The 19,920-nt window shown below is 60.1% G+C and overlaps 1 protein-coding gene across 6 annotated transcripts in view; it reads right to left on the bottom strand.

The window, feature by feature from the left end:
- Nucleotides 1-1,088: 1,088 nt before the first annotated feature.
- Nucleotides 1,089-19,920, bottom strand: part of SORBS3 (sorbin and SH3 domain containing 3) — a 37,060-nt gene continuing 18,228 nt past the window's right edge. For 5 of the 6 annotated variants that reach the window (XM_073324825.2, XM_073324828.2, XM_073324827.2 and 2 more), the window contains 17 exons: nucleotides 19,503-19,566; nucleotides 19,009-19,044; nucleotides 18,475-18,550; nucleotides 15,867-15,963; nucleotides 15,012-15,083; nucleotides 14,345-14,404; nucleotides 13,680-13,766; nucleotides 11,965-12,017; nucleotides 9,422-9,567; nucleotides 7,816-7,907; nucleotides 7,256-7,302; nucleotides 6,447-6,561; nucleotides 5,595-5,720; nucleotides 4,028-4,549; nucleotides 3,568-3,674; nucleotides 3,023-3,129; nucleotides 1,089-2,789 (listed from right to left, as the gene is read on the bottom strand). In XM_073324825.2, coding sequence (XP_073180926.2) covers nucleotides 2,728-2,789; nucleotides 3,023-3,129; nucleotides 3,568-3,674; nucleotides 4,028-4,549; nucleotides 5,595-5,720; nucleotides 6,447-6,561; nucleotides 7,256-7,302; nucleotides 7,816-7,907; nucleotides 9,422-9,567; nucleotides 11,965-12,017; nucleotides 13,680-13,766; nucleotides 14,345-14,404; nucleotides 15,012-15,083; nucleotides 15,867-15,963; nucleotides 18,475-18,550; nucleotides 19,009-19,044; nucleotides 19,503-19,566 — 1,869 coding nt within the window. In that variant the 3' untranslated portion in view covers nucleotides 1,089-2,727. The remainder of the gene's footprint in view (nucleotides 2,790-3,022; nucleotides 3,130-3,567; nucleotides 3,675-4,027; nucleotides 4,550-5,594; nucleotides 5,721-6,446; nucleotides 6,562-7,255; nucleotides 7,303-7,815; nucleotides 7,908-9,421; nucleotides 9,568-11,964; nucleotides 12,018-13,679; nucleotides 13,767-14,344; nucleotides 14,405-15,011; nucleotides 15,084-15,866; nucleotides 15,964-18,474; nucleotides 18,551-19,008; nucleotides 19,045-19,502; nucleotides 19,567-19,920) is intronic. The other variant, XM_073324823.2, reaches the window with a different exon arrangement.

Genomic DNA, 19,920 nt, shown 5'->3' with positions numbered 1-19,920 from the left:
GCACCTACAAGCTCTGTGTTAGACCATGTTCCTGTCGTCTAATAAACCTCTGTTTTACTGGCTGGCTGAGAGTCACGTCTGACTGCGAAGTTGGGGTGCAGGACCCTCTGGCTTCCCCAGGAGCCCCGCCTGAGCGGACTCGCTGTGGGAAGCGCACAGAGGGGCAAAGGATGCTGAAAGCTCCAAGGTCAGACCCAGGAAGGTGGAAGCTGTGTCCTGAAGACAGGCTGCTCACAGGAAGGCGACCACCCCAGAATCCTGACTGGCTTCACGGGGAGCAGTTCCAAAGCATCGCCCAGGGACTCTGTGACAGTGGGTACCTGGATGGAGGCCTGAGGTTGGATCATTTTAAGGGAACTGTGTTGTCTGGACTTCTGAGTAACCAGTGAGGTAATAAAGAAGCTGTTTTATCTAGCTTGGTAAATCTAAGTATGGGAATGTACACCAGCTTTATGGGGTCTGTCTGCCCCATTCTTTGCAGTTCACCCTAACTGAGTGACCATAGCTAGCTCCCCACTAGGACCCCAGTCACACCGTCCCTGACGGGTGTTTGTCTAACCTGCTCTTAAAAATCTCCAATAACGGAGATTCCACAACCTCCCTGGGCAATTTATTCCAGTGCTTAACCCCCCTGACAGTTAAGAAGTTTTTCCTAATGTCCAACCTAAACCACCCTGGTTGCAGTTTAAGCCCATTGCTTCTTGTCCTATCCTCAGAGGACAAGGAGAACAATTTTTCTCCCTCCTCTTTGTAACACCCTTTTATGTATTCATGCTTGGCCTGAGCAGGTCCGAAGGGGTCATAGTCTGCCATCGCCACCCCGAGTGTGAAGAGATGCTTTAGGGGGTGCCCAGCACGGGGTGACCAGCGAGCCACCTAGCTGGTACAGAACCGAAGTGACTGCACTCAGCGTGAGGGCAAGGGGAGCACAGGGATCCTAGCTGGGGCACTGCCTGCTGCTCAGAGAAGGTCTAGCACACTCGGTGCATCCTGGCATTGGCAACAAGGGCGTCTCCACCACAAGCCGCCCTTTGCCCTGCTGCGCGGATCCCTGCCCGTCCCTGCGATCACCAGGCGGGGCCTTCGCATGGGGTGAGGCTGATCTTTAATAACAGAGGACAAGCAGATCAGGTTTCCGGGTACGTGAGCCGGCCCTTTCCAGGCAGCTTCGAGGAGTCTGCCCTCCCCGCATCCCCCCCCACATGGCAGGAGCACCGGAGAGGACAGCGACCTTGCCGAGGCTAAGGTCAGCCGCATGCACGCACAGGGTTCAGCACAACGCGCTGGGTCCATGGAGATGCAGAGGGCAGGCTCAGTGTCCGCTTCCCTCCAGAGGTCGGGGGGGGGGCAGATATAGCGCTCTGTGCCTCCCCAGGGAGAAAGGAGCGTCCCGCTTTGGGGTTCAGCTGGAGAAAAAGGACTAACAGTCTCTTCCCGCAGGATGCAGACACCTTCTGCAGTGAGGCACAGACTGGGAGATACCGATCAGGCGGGCACAGGAGAGCCCTGGGGGCAGGGATGGGGGACTGGTCCACATCAGAGGGAGCCCCATGGGGGAGCAGGGAGCCCTAGGGATAAGGCTAGGGGATTGGTCCATGTTAGAGGGAGCCCCATGTGGGGGTAAGGTCAGGGACTGGTTATTAGAAGGAGCCCCACGGGGGGTAAGGCTGGGGGATTGGTCCCTCGTTAGAGGGAGCCCCACAGTGGGGAGGGAAGGTCAGGGACTAGTCCCCATTAGAGGGAGCCCCACGGGGGGGGAGGGGGAAGACAGGGACTAGTCCCCATTAGAGGGAGCCCCACGGGGGGGGGAAGGGGAAGACAGGGACTGGTCCCCGTTAGAGGGAGCCCCACAAGGGGTAAGGCTGGGGGACTGGTCCATGTTAGAGGTAGCCCCACAGTGGTGTGTGGGGAAGGACAGGGACTGGTCCCTGTTAGAGGGAGCCTCACGGGGTGGAGGGTGGAAGGACAGGGACTGGTCCCCATTAGAGGAAGCCCCACGAGAGGTAAGACTGGGGGATTGGTCCATGTTAGAGGGAGCCCCACGGAGGGGGGGAAGGGAAGGACAGGGACTGGTCCCCTTTAGAGGGAGCACCATGGGTGGTAAGGCTGGGGGATTGGTCCCCGTTAGAGGGAGCCCCACGGGGAGTAAGGCTGGGGGATTGGTCCATGTTAGAGGGAGCCCCACGGGGGGAGGGGGAAGGACAGGGACTGGTCCCCACTAGAGGGAGCCCCATGAGGGGTAAGGCTGGGGGATTGGTCCCCGTTAGAGGGAGCCCCACGGGGGTGGGGGAAGGACAGGGACTGGTCCCCGTTAGAGGGAGCACCATGGGCAGTAAGGCTGGGGGATTGGTCCCCGTTAGAGGGAGCCCCATACGGGGAAGGGCAAGGACAGGGACTGGTCCCCATTAGAGGGAGCCCCACGGGCAGGGGAAGGAGAGGGACTGGTCCTGAGCCCCAAGAGGCAGTGCTGGAAGCTGAGCTGAGTGACTGGGACAGGGAAGTGAGGTCCTACTAGGAGAGGCAGGTGCCCGTCCCAGTGCCGAGCTCCCCAGCAGCAGCCACCAAAAGGGTCCTGCTGGGAATGTCCGTGGGAGCTGGGCCCGATCCCCATCTCCTGGTTCCTCGCCTTGTCTCAGAGTGCGGCGCCGGCTCTGGGTCGGTTGCAGGAGCCTGAGTCGCAGCTGCAGCTTCCTCTTGGCTCGTGCTGGGGTGCGGGGCAGGGGGATGTTACACAGGAGCAACGTAATTGCCTGGGAAGGTGCCGAATTTCTGGGTTCTCCTGGACACACCTGGGGGTGGGAAGACACAGGGAGGGCCGTGAGGGAGGGGTCTGAGGCTGTCCTGCGGGGGCAACTCACCTCCTTCCAACACCACCCTCCCCGCCATAGCCAGTCCTGCACCATCCCCTTCGGCGCCCCCGCTGGGAGAGGCTGGGACTGGAGTCACTGGGAGCTCCTGTCCTGCTCCCCCCAGCACTCCCATGGGTAGCATCTCCCCTCCTCCCTCCAGCCGGCAAACGTACCCACAAACCAGCCGTCGTCACACTGCTGCATGACGTCCACCCGGTCCCCTTCGTGCAGTTCCAGCTCGTCCTCGTTCTGGGGTCTGTACTGATAAATGGCCCGGAACCTGCAAGACCCCATCAGCCCGTGAAACCCTGCTCCCACCTGCACTGGCTTGGCCCGGCGGGTGCTAGGAACTGAGCCAGGCCCACCGAGGCAGCAGAGCCCTCTCCCTCCCGCCAGCCGCTCCCGCGCTGCATCGACAGAGACAGGCATGTTGGGGGCACTCAGCCCGGGGGTCTGCATGTGGGGGAGGACCTGGTACAGCCGCCAGCAGCATCCGCTGGTCGCAGTTCACTGAGCGAGCAGCTCTGAAAAGGCCCTTGTTTGGGGTAACAATTCGGACACTGTCCCAGCCCAGCACCTCCGTGGGGTGTCTGCAGCCAGCCCTCGGCACAGGTCACTTCCCCGGGCCGGCTTGGCTGGCTTCCAAAAGGAGTAGGGGGACCCTGCCCCCCTGCGCCCCTCACCGAGACGGAGAAGCCAGCGATCCGGCTGCACTTACGGGGTCCACTGTATGCTGGAGCCATTGTCAGACGGGGGGGCCTTGGGGAGGTGCCCAGCACTGCCCAGGTGGCAGCCTGCAGGTACCGAGGCTTCACGGGCGGAGCTCTGCAAGGGAGAGGGAAGAGTTTGGTGCGCTGGACAACAGCGAGCAGCGCCGGGAGAGGGGGCCAGAGGTGGAGGGGATGGGCACTCCTACTGCGTCACTGGGGAAATTAGCCCCGTGGTGTGGAGAAGGGAGGGAGAGAGAGAGCCCAGAGGACAGATGCTGACCCGCACGCATGGGGGGCTACAGGGGTGGGTGATTGGACTCCAGGGGCGCGTGCAGGTTCACCAGCTGTCCTGGGACAGCTGCAGAGCCTGCACTGGAGGGAGCTGGGGTCCTTGTGCTGCAGGCTGGGCAGGACAGGGCAGGACGACCTGGGGAAGGAAGGGCTGAAGGAGAAGCGTGACTGTCTTACCTGCCCAAGGAGCGAGGAGGGCGCTGCAGTGGGTGGACTCTCCTGTGGCCGGGAAGGGGCCAGAGGCTGCGGGCTCAGACTCAGGGGGGAGAGCAAGGCGGTGCTGGGGGCCAAATGGGGGCTCTGGGGCCCCTGGAGGAGGCTGGACGAGACTCCGGCATGCTGCAGTTTGGGGGAGGCAGGGAAGGTGAAGCCAAAATGGCGCGGCGAGGACGACAGGGTGCCCCCCTCCATGCCGTGCCGTTGGGCAGTGGGAGAGGCCGCCAGGAAGGAGGATGAGGGATCGGAACGCTGGCTACCAGGCGAGTGCAGCTGGGCCGGTGAGCCTGCGTGAGCCAGCAGCCTTGGGGAGGCAGGGGCCGTCAAGTTTGGGGAGGAGGGGAACTCCTCTGAGGCCTTGACCCGTGGCTCCTTCACCACCTGCACGTAGTTGGCCGGGAAGATGCCCTGGCGGCTGGTGCCGGAGATCCGTCCCTCATACCAGTTCTCATCCACCTTGCGGACCAGGCAGATGCGCTCGCCCTGTGGATGGAGAGAGGGGCGAGGTTAGGAGCCCTCGGGATGGGGACATGGGCCACTGAGGCTTCCTGCCTTTCCAGAACAGACCAGCCCACCCTGGTTCTCTTATCTCCTGCTCCAGCAGGTCCATCCGGCCGCACCAACAGCCCAGCCAGTCTGGTTTCCTGCCCCCTCTAGCCCCACTGGTCTGTCCAGTCATGCAATGTCCAGTCCAGCTGGCTGCGCAGTGCTGTCCCATGGAGGGGAGTGCCGCTGGGGTGGCGCAGCTCGGCCCCTGGAGCATGCGGCCTGAGGGTGATGCACAGCGACATGGCTCTTTGCAAGTGGATTCAGCACTGGGGAAGGGCTCTGGACAGGCCACTGTGGAGACCGACACCTTCTGAGCACCTACAAAACAGGTTCAGGCCAAGTGCACCTGATGCTAACCTCTGAGGATAGGACAAGACGCAATGGGCTTAACTTGCAGCCAGGGCAGTTTAGGTTGCACATGAGGAAAAAATTCCCAGCTGTCAGGGGGGTTAAGCACTGGAATAAATTGCCCAGGGAGACTGTGGAATCTCCATCATTGGGGATTTTTAAGAGCAGGTTGGACAAACACCTGTCAGGGATGGTCTAGATAATACTTAGTCCTGCCATGAGTGCGGGGGACTGGACTAGACGACCTCTCAAGGTCCCTTCCAGTCCTATGATTCTATGATGCGCCACCACCCCACACATGCCGCATCCCCAGCTCAGTCCCAGGAGGGACCAGTGCAGAGAACGACACTGCAGGGGCAGCCAGGGGACAGAGGGGTTAGCCCGCTTCACAGAGGCTGGGTTCCTCTCCACCACGCCCCGTCAGGGGCGATTCCCTGAGGCTGCCAGCTACAGGGCCAGGCACTGGTTTGAGACCCAGCAACAGGCCACTGGACAGCTGTCAGGAGGGAATGACTTTTGGTCATTACCAGGCACTGAACTGTGACCTGAAGGTAACAGCTTCTGCAATAAGCTTCCTCGTGACCGTTCTGTGCTCACTGGGCCCAGCACCCCTACCAGGCGGGCTCTGTACCTTGCGGAAGGACAGCTCCACCACCAGGTCCCCTTTGAAGTTGTACTGGGCCAGGGCCTCTCCATACTCCAGCACCTGGATGGTGGGTTGCTTGATGGGCTTGGGCACTTCGGTGGGAGGCAGGATCTGTTTGGGAGAGACAGGGAGCAGGGTAAGCGGAGCAAGGCAGCAGCTGGTGGGCAGCTGTCTGTCCGGAGCACCCCATCCAGCCCTTGCCTCGATACCGCCCCCTCCTGCTGGGGTGGGGCATGTTCCAGTTCAAGACCCCCAGGTGTAGGGGAACGGGGTTAACCCTTTCAGTGCTGCTGGCTCTCTCCCTGTACCCTGCGATCAGCCAGTCATGTCAATGGGATATTAGGGAACACCTGGTCTGCTCTAGCTCCGCAGGCTCGGCACATCCAGCCTGTTCAGCAGCAGCAGCAGAGAGAAGGTCTAGACTGTGCTTGGGAGGAGGGAGCTGTAGGGTCTGGGATCGCTCGGTCCCCACTGGGAGGCAGCTGGTCCTGCCAGGGTTTCCGCTGTCCTGGTGTCTGGGTTACCTTGGGGCTGCGGGAGGGGTTGGAAGAGGGTGTTGATGGCTGCCCATGTCCCGGTGCAGGCGTAACACCAGCATTGGCCACTAGAGGGCACGTCTCTATTACTCCCTGCACCAGGGCCAAGAGCTGAATGAGAACACTGTCCAGGGAGCAGCTTGCCAGCCTCGATGCCAGGCTGACGCCGAGCCGTCAGCGCCCGGGGCAATGGGAGAGCTGGGCACGTCTGTCCCCCTCTCCTCGAGAGTTGGGGACCCGCCCTGGGCATGCGCCGCTCCAGCCAGGCTTGCAATCATGTCAGCAGCAGCCCTGTCCTTACCTCCACGTAGTTGGAGGGGAATATGCCCACCCTCCCATAGTGCTCTCCTTCCAGCCAGTTCCTGTCCACCTCCTTGTGGATATAGACGATGTCCCCCTTCTGCATGGTCAGCTCCCTGAAAGGTCAAGGCCTAGCGTCACGGCCCACAGGCCCTTCCTGCGGGCTGGCGCCTGCCCCCTCCAGCCAGGAGCTCCCTCGCCCCGAGACACACCCACGGGGCCATCCCCGCCTGTGACTCCTGATGCGGGGCTGAGTCCTGCCTCCCTGCCATCAGCAGGGACACACCTCAACCCCTGGCTGTAGGGAGTTCTCTTGCTGCTGACCCAGTCCCGCAGGATGCCCACTTTGCAAGGGGCCATCCCCCCACTTCTCCAGACAGTGGAGCCTGAGGCTGAGCCAGGCGTTAAGTTCACCCTTCAGGACGTGCCAGCCCCACTCTGGTCCATAATCGCTCCCCTGGGAAGACTTCATTTCCGCGCATTCTTCTCTGGTGAGGTTAGATCCAGCGATGGGGAAGTCGGCACCCTCTTCCCAGCCTGCCCCAGCAGGAGCAGCCAGGGGACAGAGGGGCTAGCCTGCATCGCATAGGCCAGGTCCCTCTCCACCACTCCCCGCCAGAGACGATTCCCTGAGGATTCAAACTGACCAACTAAATCCCCCCAGGAGAGGGAGAAAATACAGGCCAATTCCACAGCTGGCACAGTGGCTGGGTCCACCAGGACAGAGGGGGGTGGCTACACTGATAGGAACAGACCCGCTCAGGGGATCTCGGGTCTGGAAACAACAAAGATCCACCAGGTGCCACTTACTTTGGGGACTCAGCCTGGAAGTCAAACTTGACACGAGCAGCTTTCATCTGGGGTGGGGAGAGAAAGAGTTAAAGAGGGTGAAAACAAATCAGATCACAGCCAGAGTCCTGGGGTCCCAGGAAGATCCTGGTCTCAGGCCCCCAGGCAAGTCCAGTCCCTAGAACCCAGCCTCCTACCCTGTAGTCACTAGTTCCTGAGGGAGACCCAGAAGCCACCCACTGCTTGGTCACTTCTCCCAGTGCTCCTGGGTCCCCTGCAGAGATGCCAGTCCCAGTCACTGGCTAATTCCTCTCCCACATACACAGACCGGAGGCAGTCTCCCTTGTCTAGGCCCCCTATCCCTGGAGCTGGCTTGGTAGCACCTATGGTTACTCGGCACCACGGCAATCCCCAGAACCAATGACGGATGCCAGGCCCGCGCGAGCTGGATGGAAAGTGACCTGCTGCCACACCAGCTGCAGACACACCGGCAAACTTTCTCCTATGTCTCGCCAACCCAGTGTCCCAGCTCTGTCAGCTGCGAGTGGCAGACGTTCCCAAGTGAAAAGGCCATGCCTCACCTTCTTGTCCTCTCTCTTCACTGGTCCATCCACCGCCTCTATGGACTCACTCCCATCAGCCCAGGGGCTTTTCCCAGGGTGGCCTGGGGGATCTGCAGAGAATCATGAAACAGGGAGATGAGTACGTCACCCTCTGGTGGGACACTCACAGCTCTCCTGACAGCCCCCGTGGCTGAGGAAGGCAGGTGTTACGAGGAGACACCCAGCACTGTTCCAATACCAGGGATTGCTCTGAATCTGACGAGACAAGGTGCCGGTGGAGCTGCCTTTCCCACCCATATCCAGCCACCGGCATGGGAGGGCACCGCACGGCTGAGACGGAAGGACCAGGGCAGCATAGTCCGGTGGCTGGGAGTCAAGAGGCCTGGTTCTCGTCCCAGCTCTGCCAGGAACTTGGACGAGCTGCTTCCTCTCTCTCTGGAAGCTGAGGACGATCATTCTCACCCACCCCTCCAGTCTGGACTCACTGTCTCAAGGTATTAGTAACCCCCCTAGCTCATCTCAGATCTCAACGCGTTTCACACAGGAGGTCAGTAGCATTAGCCCCATTTTACCCTGAAACTGAGGCAGAGTGGAGAAGTGACTTGCCTGAGGTCACCCAACAGACTGACCCCAGGAACTGAACCCAGGTTTTCTGAGCTCCAGTCCAGTGCTCTATCCACCTATACTGCCTATTAACATTCTTCTGACAGTTCACAGCCACACAGACTCCTTTGCCTCTACCAAAATAGACTCAAATAAGCAAATTTCTTAATTTCTGCCAATCCAGCTGCTCCCCAGTGAACATGACCAGAGCGCTGCTACTGTCTATACCAGCCAGTGTCCAAATTACTGGCTCTCTCTGTGACACCATCCACCCTTAGGCCACGCACAATAGGCCCAGCGCCAGGGTTTGGGCTGGGCCAGAAGACAGCTGTGCACTCACAAGCTGCTGCCTTGGTCCCCAGAATCTCCACTTTCATTGTGAAAAAAGGAGTATGGTTTTGTGGTTGGGAAGAAAACCTTGAAAACTTGAACCACGCGCAGGTAATGCAGTGATATCTGCCTGAGTCTGCAGAGAGCCTGAAACAATCACTCTGAGATGGGCGAACTGCCCCATTCATCGCAGAGCGGGTTAGCTCGGATGCCATCAGCGACACTTAAGTGTCAGCAGAGTTACTTAGGTCACTACTCCAGTGGGCAGAGCTTGGTTTTTGGGTGGAGCTTGGAACAGTACAGCTACCTTCCCCCCCACCCCAAAACCCAGCTCAAAGGGAGGAGCCCTTAGATGGCTGGGTTGAGGACATGGGCAGCTGGGAAGCCACTGGGGTGCAGAGGGGTGGATGAGACCAGTGCATGTAGGGTGTTGCACACATGGTCTGACCACAGGTGAGCCAGAGGGGGAGGCTGGATGGGAGAAAGAGGAAGGGGAAAGGCAGGTGTCAAGGCAGTATTCAAAGAGGGGGGAATGGCTCCATGGTTTGCAGGGGGGATTCCCAGCAGACAGAACAGCACGAGTGAAGGAGAGATTGGAGAAGGCTAGAGCGGAGGCATGAGTGGTAGCGAGGGTCTGGGGGCAGAGGGGAACAGCTCCTCGGAAGACATGCCTGTGTGCAGAGATCCTCACCTTTCCTGAGGGGAGACCTGCTCCAATTGCTCGTGGCCAGGCCCAGGCCCCCTCTCTCCATGCTGGGGCTGGCAGGTGGGCGGTGGTGGGCAGTGGGGGGGCTCTGCCCCGAGGCAGGATGGGAACGGCAGGCAGATGGCGGGCTGCTGGAGCAGGAGCAGAGAGTCAGTCAGAGAGACTATGGGCCTCTGTGGATAACCAGGCCCAAAACCTCAGGGCACCCCTGCCCGATCCCAAGAGGAAATCAAGGGCTAGTGACCCATAGGGAGTGATTATCTGCCGGGATGTGCACCCCCCACGACACTCACAGACACGCACACCCCATGCAGCGACACACAGACCCTGCATGCCCAGACAGCCCCCCTGCAGACCGATGCCAGGCCTTCGGGAACAGCTAGATCCTCCTATTCCAAGGGCCTAGTGGTGGTTGGCTTGGGAGTACAAGGGGGTGTAACATAAGCAGGGTGCTGACAGCATGGCGTCCCCGCCCCCCCCCCCCCCCCCGCAGCAGGGGTGGGTTCCTGGGGCAGAAGCGGGGTAACTGGGGCTCCAGTCTGGGAAGGGAGAGAGCTACCAGGCAGCCTACTGCAGAGCGTGCCCCCAGCCCAGCCGGGGGCTGGTTCCAACAGGATGCCAGGTCACAGACGCCACCCACCGGCATTACTTCACCAGTGCAGAGCGATGGCCAGGAGCAGCTGACCCGGGGTGTGTCTCTGATGGGTCCCACCTCCACTGCCCGTGGAAAACAAACCAGCCCCATTGCTGGAGCCGCCCAGGGGGAGTCTCTGAGCAGCCGGCCCAGCCCAACCTGGCTGCCAGGCAACCCGTGACACAGCCCCCACTCTCAGCCTGCTTCCCCTCCTCCCTCCATGGCCCCAAAAGAGCCAGAACCCTGCTCCCACCCAGAGAGCCAACCCCTCCCTACATCTCACCCACAGCCAAACCAGGAGAAAGCTGGGGGTCAGGACACCTAGGTTCTGTTCAATGCTCTGGGAGCAGGGTGGGGTCTAGTGGATTAGGGTGGGGGGCTAGGGGGTCAGGATTCCTGGGTTCTCTTCGAACCTCCAGGAGCAGGGTGGGGGGCTCAGGGCCCGGACTTCTGGGTTCTAGTTCCAGCTGGGGGAAGGGAACGCCAGAAATCCGGGTTCTTGCCTTGCAGCTGCCCTGCCGCTTCCCTTCCTTCTCTTTGCCCCTGCAGGCCATTCCCCTGGCCAGGTCCCGGCACGTCCTGCCCCCCTCAGCCAGAGTGGGTACGCGAAGTTTGCCTCCTACCCTGGCAGCCAGGCGGGTAGCGCTGGTTCCTCCCTTCCCTGTCCACCGCTCGCACAGCAGCAGCAGCAGCAGCAAGGAGTTGGCAGGCTACAGCCACTTGGCTAAAGTTTAACTTTGAATTCTTAAAGGAGCAGCACCACTTTCCCAGGCACTTGAATGATGCTGAGGGAAAACAAGTGGGACTCCGGAGAGGGTGCATGGCAGAGCAGGACACCTGGCGGATGGTGGCCACCCTGCCCTATGCCCCCCTTGTCCAAAGACTTAGACAGGGAGTGGACTTTCCTCAAGACTTACTCCCTGCCCTCCTCCCCGGGAGGCCCCTATGGATCCACTGCAGCCCCCAGGAAGGAAAGCAAAGGCCTGGCTTCTTGCAGGGCCTACCCGCCCATTGTTTATGGTAGGACCTACAAGTGGAGTGTTTGTTTTTGATTCCTGTGGCTGCAGGGACAGACTCTGAGGCTTCTGGGGAAAGTTTCCTGGGAATTCTGCTTAACCCCTTGTAGGCACTGCCCTTGTGACTGATGGTGAGAGAGGGAGGGGAACCGCCCTGCATTCTGATCACGCTGAAAGAATGTGATGATCTGCTCCAAAATGAAAGTGCATGGAAAGAGCACAGACCCCAGGCTCTGATCTCAGGTCACGCCTATGCTGGGAAACATCTGCGTTGCTGTGGGGTGGGACCTGGCAGAGATCAATGTGAACTAAGCCGGCTGGCTGGAAAATCCCCAGAACGGGGGCATGCGACCCGGGAAAGGCACCTGGCTGGGAGCTGCAGCCAGGGAGCAGCAGGCTGCCCAGGCAGCAGGGCGTTCGAAGGCGTGTGCTCACCCAGGCGCACCCTGGCATAGAGGCCCGCACGGCCCCTTGAGGCCGGCTGCTAGTTGCCACCAATCCTCTGGTCCTCCAATCCCTTCCCAAGTACCCCCGCTGTACCCCCTGTACCCTGTACCCCCACTGCCCAGAACAAGCGGTTCCGAGGAGCCCTAACTCTTGATGCTTAACTTATGAGCAAGGGGCTCTTCTTTCCTTCCACTCTTCTGCTGTCACACCCTTCCTTCCTCTCTCTCTGCCTCGCTCACTCATCCCTTCAGCTCTCCCTCGCTCCCCCCTTTTCTGCACCTCTCATAATCCGCTCTGAGCTAACCAGCCCCAGGCTGCTGGGCGGACCGAGCTGCTTGAGGGATGACGCCAGCTAACCAAAGGCTGCCGCACCTGGGCGGGGGCACCCAGCATGCCAGCCCCAATGCCCCGCTTTACCTGGCTGTACTCACCGGGCGGCAGAGTCCAGGCAAGGGGAGCAAGCGCAGGGAGCCGCTGAGGAAGTCTGCAGGGAGAGACAGTGAGAGAAGGGGGGAAAGAGAAAATTAATCATCCAAGAGGCTGTCCTGTGCGGGAAGCTGGGATCTAAGTCCTGGCAGAGAGGAGCCAATAAGGAGCCAGCAGGGAGAACTGGCCCATCCGGCAGGGAGGGAGAGCCAGCCAGTGGGGCCAGAGCAGGGTCCTAGAGTCCAGCATCTCTGAGGGGGAGAGGCCGGGGGTCTCGGGGCCAAGGCCCCTGCAGAGCCAGGGGGACAACTGCAAGGGAGGCAGGCAGACAGAGGGCCAGGGGCTCAGGGCCATGGAGATAGGGGGAGGCAGAGAGATGGAGAGACAGGCAGGGAGGGACAGAGGTGTGTCCTGTAAGCTCCCAAGCTGCCACCCAAACCCAGGGTTTGTCAGGGCGAATGAGGGATCTGGGACCGATTCTTTTTTTTGGGGTCGGGGGCAGAGGGAGGGCAAGGCTGGCAGATGGACGGAGGACAGACGGACAGTGCCTTGACGCTATGGTGACGGTGTGTTAGAACTATGACAGGTGGATAAAGGAAGAGTGTATCTGGGGATAGGTGATAGATTAGATTAGATTAGATTAGACAGAGAATTGCCTACAGGGGCGGGCAGGTGTTACAAAATAGCTAGACAGACCCTGCCTTTGGGGGCAGAAGGGAGGGAGAGCAGCGTGAGTCCAGAGGCAGAGCCGGGTACCCCGCATGGCTATTGGCAGAGAGGGCTGGGCAGCGCCTGGCCTGGACGAGGCTTTGACACCGCTACCCGCAGAGTGCCCGGACTCTTGCTGGGGATTAGCTCAGCCAATTCAGGCCCATGCGACCTGCACACCCTGGTGGCGGGGTCTGTAAGAGCTTCCCCTACCCTCAGTCCTGGGCTACCCTGGTGCTGCCCGCCTGTCCCAGCCAGCGAGCAGAGCTGCTGGCAATGCCTCCACTGGGCACAGGGTCAATGCCAAGCGACTGATTCCTGAGGAGAGTGAAGGTGTGTGAACGTGTGGACCCCCCTCCCTGTCCCCCTGAGCCAGCCAGCCCCGCAACCTGGGGCTGGATTAGAGTCAGTGCCCCCTGAGGGGGGGAGAGGCCCTGTATCCCTGCGACCCAAGAACTTCTTAACACCAGCTGTCACGGGGGCCCAGAGGTATATCCTGCTTCTGGTACGTCCACTGTGGTTCACCAAAGACCGTCACGCGAGGTCTCAAAAGAAAGCCAGTGTCCCACTGGCTGCTAACATCCTGGGGAAGGGTATGTACGGATAGTACATCAGGAGCTAGGGCTGAATATGGCCAATATGTCCGTAGAGCGTGGTTCCAGTCCCCAGCAGGAGCTCTGCTCGCGGGAGGTGAGAAACGGACAGCCCTCTGTCGGGATGCAAACTCAGCGCCGTGTGCTGACACGACGGATGTCATTTACATGCGGAGCCAGCACAGAGATGTGAAGTCAAGAGGAAAAACACCCCTCCCTTCACGAACACCAGTCCCTGCTGCTCTGCAATGATCAGCACAGGCGCCAGGAGGCGCTGGCGAGTCCTGCAGGGTGGGAGAGGTAAGAGGATGTGGACGGCAAAGGGCACCAGCTGAGCCAGCTGGTCAGCAGGAGCTGGAAGCAATTAGCAGGGACAGCTATGTGGAAAGGATTGCCCCTGGGGAGTGGAGGCGGGATACCTTGCAAGGGTGCCGATGTGTCTCCAGGGCTTTCATGTCCTTGTCTAGCTCCTCGCTTAGCTGCTTTAGCTCTCTCTCCAGCAACACCTGGTTGGGGGGAAGATGGAGACAGCGTGTGTCAGGGCCCAGCCGGCACACTCCCCGGTCGCTCTCACGGAGGGGCCGATGCCAGGGTATGACCCTGCCCGGCGGTGCCGGGGTGGTGGTGGCGGGGATGCACTTCGGCATGGTGCCCCAGCGCCAGGACACCACAAAGCCGCATCGGTACCGCCCTGGCACGGTGTGGCATTGCCACGGCGACGGGGCGTGGAGGTTCCACGGGGTGAGGATGCCCCGGCGCTGTGGCCCCATGGTGCGGCTCTTTCCCTTTCGGCACCAGAGCCTTTGCTGACCAATTGAAACCTCCGCCTGACCTCGGCGTGGAAGCGGGGGAGGGGAAAAACAAAGCACCATGGAAGCCAGTAAACACAGCTGCAGAACAGCTGTGCGGGGTGGGCTGGGAGTGCACATTGCAGGGGAAGGGTCATCGCTCAGCCACAACCCCCTTCCCCCCTCAGGCCTTCAGCACATGCTCACTGGGCTGCACCCCAGGGCGGAGGGCAGCCCCGGCTTTGCTAGCGCGTGCCGGGCACATGCCCCAGCCGTCACAGCTGCACGGCACTTACCTCGATTGGCTGGGATGGCGGGGGAGGCTCCATAGGAAACGTTGCCAGGGGCTTCTTAGGCTGCAAAAGTCAACGAGTGGGCAGCAGTCAGCAAAGCACCCGCTCTAGCAGGGACTGGGAGAAGGCAGATCCGCTCCAGCCAGGGAGTGAGGCAGGATCATTCCCTCCCCGGCCCACCCCGGTGGTGCTCCTGCCACTCCCGCTGACTGTTCTCCAGCCACCTCGCTCCCTCCCAGGGTTCCTGCAATGTAAGGTGGGTGGTGAGCCCACCCTGGGCGTGGGGCAGGGAGCCAGCAGCCCATCTCTAGGAGGGGCTGGTGTGGGGGACGCATCCCTGCGGGGGTTGCCTGCACACTGAGCGAGGCCAGCAGGGTGTCATGGGGGGCTGGACTCAGATCCCATGGAACAAGCCTACAGGTGAGGGGAGCCAGGCACTCCAAAGGACCCCTTCAGCGTCCACAGAGAGGGGGATTGGGTTTGGTTCAGGGGGCTGCAGGGAAAGTCCCTTGCAGAGGGAAGACACTGATGGGACATAGCAGGAGATGGGGTAGGAAGCGGGGGGTAGAGGGACACTGGGGGACCTGAGATAGCGGCAAGCAGCCCTCTCAATCCCACAGCCCCCATAGCAGCTTGGGGGCGGGGGGGAAGAGCACCAGGAGGCTCTTACCAGGCTCCCTGTCTCCAGCTCCTTCAGAAATTGGTACCAGCTGTCAGCACTTCCCGCCAGGGGCTCTGCAGCCTGCAGTTGGGACAGACAGAGCCACACGAGCACATTCCTACGTCAGGCCCCTGCCAGCACTCCCGGAGCCGCAGCCTGGGGATCTCGCCCTGCACAGGAGCCAGGCACATGGCAGGGTCTCCCGTAGCCTCCCATGCACACACACAAGTGATAGCGTCCAGCAATGCATGGGCATGCAGCGTGGCACGCCAAGCACATGGCATAGTCCCCCGGCAGCCTCATGCAGACACGTACACACACATGCTAAATGTCCTATGCACACACGTACACTTCATGCCGGGCCACACTGTCACCCCCCATGCCCACGGAGCCTCAGGCTCTGCTTCCCCGCCTTCCCAGCCAGTGGCACAGAGCACAAGCCGGACTCCAAGCCAGAGATCAGGCGGGACCGGGACACAGTAAGGCAAACAGCCCGCTGCAGCTCTGGGGCCGACCCCTGGAGCCGTGCTGGCACAAGGGGCCGACCCCTGGAGCCGTGCTGGCACAAGGGGCCGACCCAGGATGGATCCCAAGAGTCTGACAAGATCAGTGCGGCTTTCTCCAGCAGGGAGACACCGCTGCAGCTAGAGGGAGAGCAGCCGGGGCTCCGCTTCCCCGCTCGGGCTGTCCTGCGTCAGTGCAGACCCCCTGGAAAATGCCCCCAGCCCAAGAGCTAGCCAGTATAATGGAGCTAAGGTGTGTGGAGACACGTCTGTGCCAAAGGAAATGCCAAGAGCCCTTCCCCCACCCCCTCACAGAGCAGGCACGGGGTCGGGGGGTGCTCGGGCAGGGAAGGCTCCCTACTGGATGGGGATGGTCAAAGACTGACGATTTCCCGGGTTCGTAGTTGAAAATGCTCCTGGGCTCCATCACGGCATCATTGGCTGCCTCCTGGCCCCTCCTGCAAGGAAAGGGAGTGGGGTGAGTGCAGCTCTGCCCTGCTGCCTGGCTCCCAAGGGCATCCCAAGGCATTTGCAAAGGGCACAGCTACTCCCTTCACCCCTCTCACAACAGGGCTGCACGCCCCCTGCCTCCCGATCACGGGCCACACGGAGGGGCAGATGCCCTCCCACCACTCCCTGCAGCACAGAGGCTGTGCTGGAGCACTGCGATCAGCAAGGGGGAGAGCGCCCCCTGCTAAGCCGGCCACCCCACTCCCGATAGCACAGCCCCCCTACTGCTGCACTGGGGCCAGTGCTGACTGCGAGGGGAGAGCGCCCCCTACTGAGCCACCCACCCTATAACACAACACCCCTAGGGCCATGCTGGGGCATTGGGATCAGCACTGACTCGGAGGAGGGAGTGCCACCCACCCGGCCCCTGGCAGCTCAGCACCCAGGTTCCAGGTGCCCTTACCCCTGGCCTCAGGGCTGGGAGCTGTAAAAGGCACTTGAGTGGCTGTTAAGACACCAAGATTTTTCCTTTAACAGCCATCCCATCATTGCAGACCCTTCTGAAGCAGGGGGGCTTTGCCCCATGGCAGCTAAGCTGGGTACCAGGTGGGTGTAATCATGTGGTGGTGGTGGGGGGAAGCTCCAACAAACTTCATTTTCCAAGCTGGTGGAGGGTTTGTTTGGAAGGGGAGGAGTCCCTCCCTGCCCTTTGCAGCAGGGACACACCTGTCTGGGCACAAAGAACAGGAAAAGCCTGCATAGATGAGGTGGTATTTCTTTCCACACAGTGCTGTTATCCTGTGGAACACACTGCTGCAGGATGTTGCTGCTACGGCCAGTGGTTTGAAATTTGGATTCTTCGCTTTATTCAAAGAGACTCCGCACCTGCACCCCTAGCCAGGGTCAGATTAGAAAGGCCCTTGGTCCTCATCCTTCAGGGTACAAGCTGATCAAGAGCCGGGGCCAGACAGGCATAGAATCAGAGAATCAGAGAATATCAGGGTTGGAAGGTACCTCAGGAGGTCATCTAGTCCAACCCCCTGCTCAAAGCAGGACCGATCCCCGACTAAATCATCCCAGCCAGGGCTTTGTCAAGCCTGACCTTAAAAACGTCTAGGGAAGGAGATTCCACCACCTTCCTAGGTAACGCATTCCAGTGTTTCACCAGCCTCCTAGTGAAAAAGTTTTTCCTAATATCCAACCTAAATCTCCCCCACGGCAACTTGAGACCATTACTCCTTGTTCTGTCATCTGCTACCACTGAGAACAGTCTAGAGCCATCCTCTTTGGAACCCCCTTTCAGGTAGCTGAAAGCAGCTATCAAATCCCCCCTCATTCTTTTCTTCTGAAGACTAAACATCCCCAGTTCCCTCAGCCTCTCCTCATAAGTCATGTGTTCCAGTCCCCTAATCATTTTTGTTGCCCTCTGCTGGACTTTTTCCAATTTTTCCACATCCTTCTTGTAGTGTGGGGCCCAAAACTGGACACAGTACTCCAGATGAGGCCTCACCAATGTCAAATAGAGGGGAACGATCACGTCCCTCGATCTGCTGGCAATGCCCCTACTTATACATCCCAAAATACCTTGGCTTTCTTGGCAACAAGGGCACACTGTTGACTCATATCCAACTTCTTGTTCACTGTAACCCCTAGGTCCTTTTCTGCAGAACTGCTGCCGAGCCATTCGGTCTCTAGTCTGTAGCGGTGCATTGGGTTCTTCCGTCCTAAGTGCAGGACTCTGCACTTGTCCTTGTTGAACCTCATCAGATTTCTTTTGGCCCAATCCTCCAATTTGTCTAGGTCCCTCTGTATCCTATCCCTACCCTCCAGCTTATCTACCACTCCTCCCAATTTAGTGTCATCTGCAAACTTGCTGAGGGTGCAATCCACACCATCCTCCAGATCATTTATGAAGATATTGAACAAAACCGGCCCCAGGACCGACCCCTGGGGCACTCCACTTGATACCGGCTGCCAACTAGACATGGAGCCATTGATCACTACCCGTTGAGCCCAACAAACTAGCCAGCTTTCTATCCACCTTATAGTCCATCCAGCCCATACTTCTTTAACTTGCTGGCAAGAATACTGTGGGAGACCGTGTCAAAAGCTTTGCTAAAGTCAAGGAACAACACGTCCACTGCTTTCCCTTCGTCCACAGAGCCAGTTATGTCCTCACAGGAGATGATAATGAACACTGGGGTGGCACAGGAAGGGTTTTGTACTCGTCTCTAAACCATCATGCGTTGGCCACTGTCAGAGGCAGGATAGCTGGCTAGATCGACCACTGGTCTGTTCCAGCCTGGCACCAGGTTAGATTGCAGAGCTGCCTGGTCAATTATTTGATCTGGCGTGGCAGGAAGTGGGACACTGAACCGATGAGTCCTTGATCTATTCCGGGGCAGGGATACCAGCCTAGAGGCCTGGCTCTTCCCCTCCGCACCTCTGGCTTGCTGCTCCTCCCCACTGGAGAGGTGTGCACGTCCCGTCCCACCAAGCACTCCCACATCTATACTCACCAGCCCAGGCCATTCTGCAGGTAAGGGGAGCCACTTGGAGCGGGGCCCTTTTGTGCAAGCGCCGGAGGGCGTGGCTCTGGAGGAGACAAACGGGTCAGTGCCCAGTGTGGAAAGGGGTGCGGCGCAGACTCCTGGAGGGCCAGGCAAAGGATTGTGTCCTCCCACAGGGCACCATCCCAGAGCCCAACACTCCACCCCGAGTGTAGAGAACTGAAACACCAGCCACTTGCTCTCTGTGCACAGGGGGCTGCAGGGCCTGGTGAGGGCCTTCCCCTACGAACACCCCAAGCCCTGCTCCCTGTGAACACGGGGGCAGGGACTGGTGAGGGGAGTTGTGATCCCTATGGACACACCAACCCCTGTTTTCTATGAACAGGGGGGCAGGAAGCTGTGGTCCCTAGGAAGGCCCCAAGCCCTGCTCTCTATGAACAGTGGTTGCAGAGAGGGGTGAGGGGATCCCCAGGCCCTGTTCTCTGTCCCGATGTTAAAGGACTTGATACTTCCCATCCCCAGCGAGCAGGTTGTGATGCTTACCCACGCAGTGGTGGAAATCCCAGTCCAGCTGCGGTTCTGGAAGAGGAGGGAGATTGGTGTGAGCAGGTTCCCGGATGGGGCAACGTCTGGTGTGGCACACGCTGGGGGTGCAGAAATAAGCACCCCAGCTTGGGATCTTCCCTACCCTGTCTGCTGGGAGGCAGGCTCCCTCACCCCACCCAGCAAGCAGGGCAGGGGGGGAGGCCCATGGGAATTCTGGGAGCAGCAGGGATGTGGCCAGGAACAGGCGCAGGGGAGTGGGGCGGTGGGGATTAGTCGGTCCCTGACCTCTGTCCCAGGATAAGGACAGACACGTGACAGGGGAGCTGGCAGAATGACACTGACTCGTTACATACCATGCGGCGGGGGGGTGGGGGTGGGGAGCGTGGGAGGGCACGAGAGGTGCGTGGCCTCGCTCTAGCCGAGCTGCTGCAGGAAGGCCCCTGCACCCAGCGTGTGGCTCCAAGGTTTGCCGAGGGAGGAGGTGACCTTACCCGGGAGCTTGCGATGGATCTGCTGGAACATGCTCCGGTACCAATCCCGGGGCCGGTCCACGCTCTGCCGTGGGAAGCAAACACACAAGGCATCAGGAGCAGCAGCCCGGCAGCAAGGAGACTAGCGGGGAGCAGAAAGCTACAGCGGGGTCGATATGCCACGGCTGGTGGGGGGCAGGGAAAGTGGCCCCAGCCAGGTGTCAAATGATGGCCAGGACATTGTAGGGAGAGTGGTCACTTTGGATGAGCTATGACCAGCAGGATAGTGAGTTTGTGTGTGTGGTTTTTGGGGGGGGGGAGGGGGTGAGAGAACCTGGATTTGTGCAGGAAATGGCCCACCTTGATTTCATGCACATTGTGTAGAGAGTTGTCACTTTGGGTGGGCTATCACCAGCAGGAGAATGAATTTGGGGGGGGG

Source organism: Lepidochelys kempii, chromosome 26 (genome assembly GCF_965140285.1).
Source record: "Lepidochelys kempii isolate rLepKem1 chromosome 26, rLepKem1.hap1, whole genome shotgun sequence".
Taxonomy (NCBI): domain Eukaryota; kingdom Metazoa; phylum Chordata; order Testudines; family Cheloniidae; genus Lepidochelys; species Lepidochelys kempii.
Note: the sequence above shows the minus strand (reverse complement) of the source record. Positions and strands in the feature narration are given on the sequence as shown.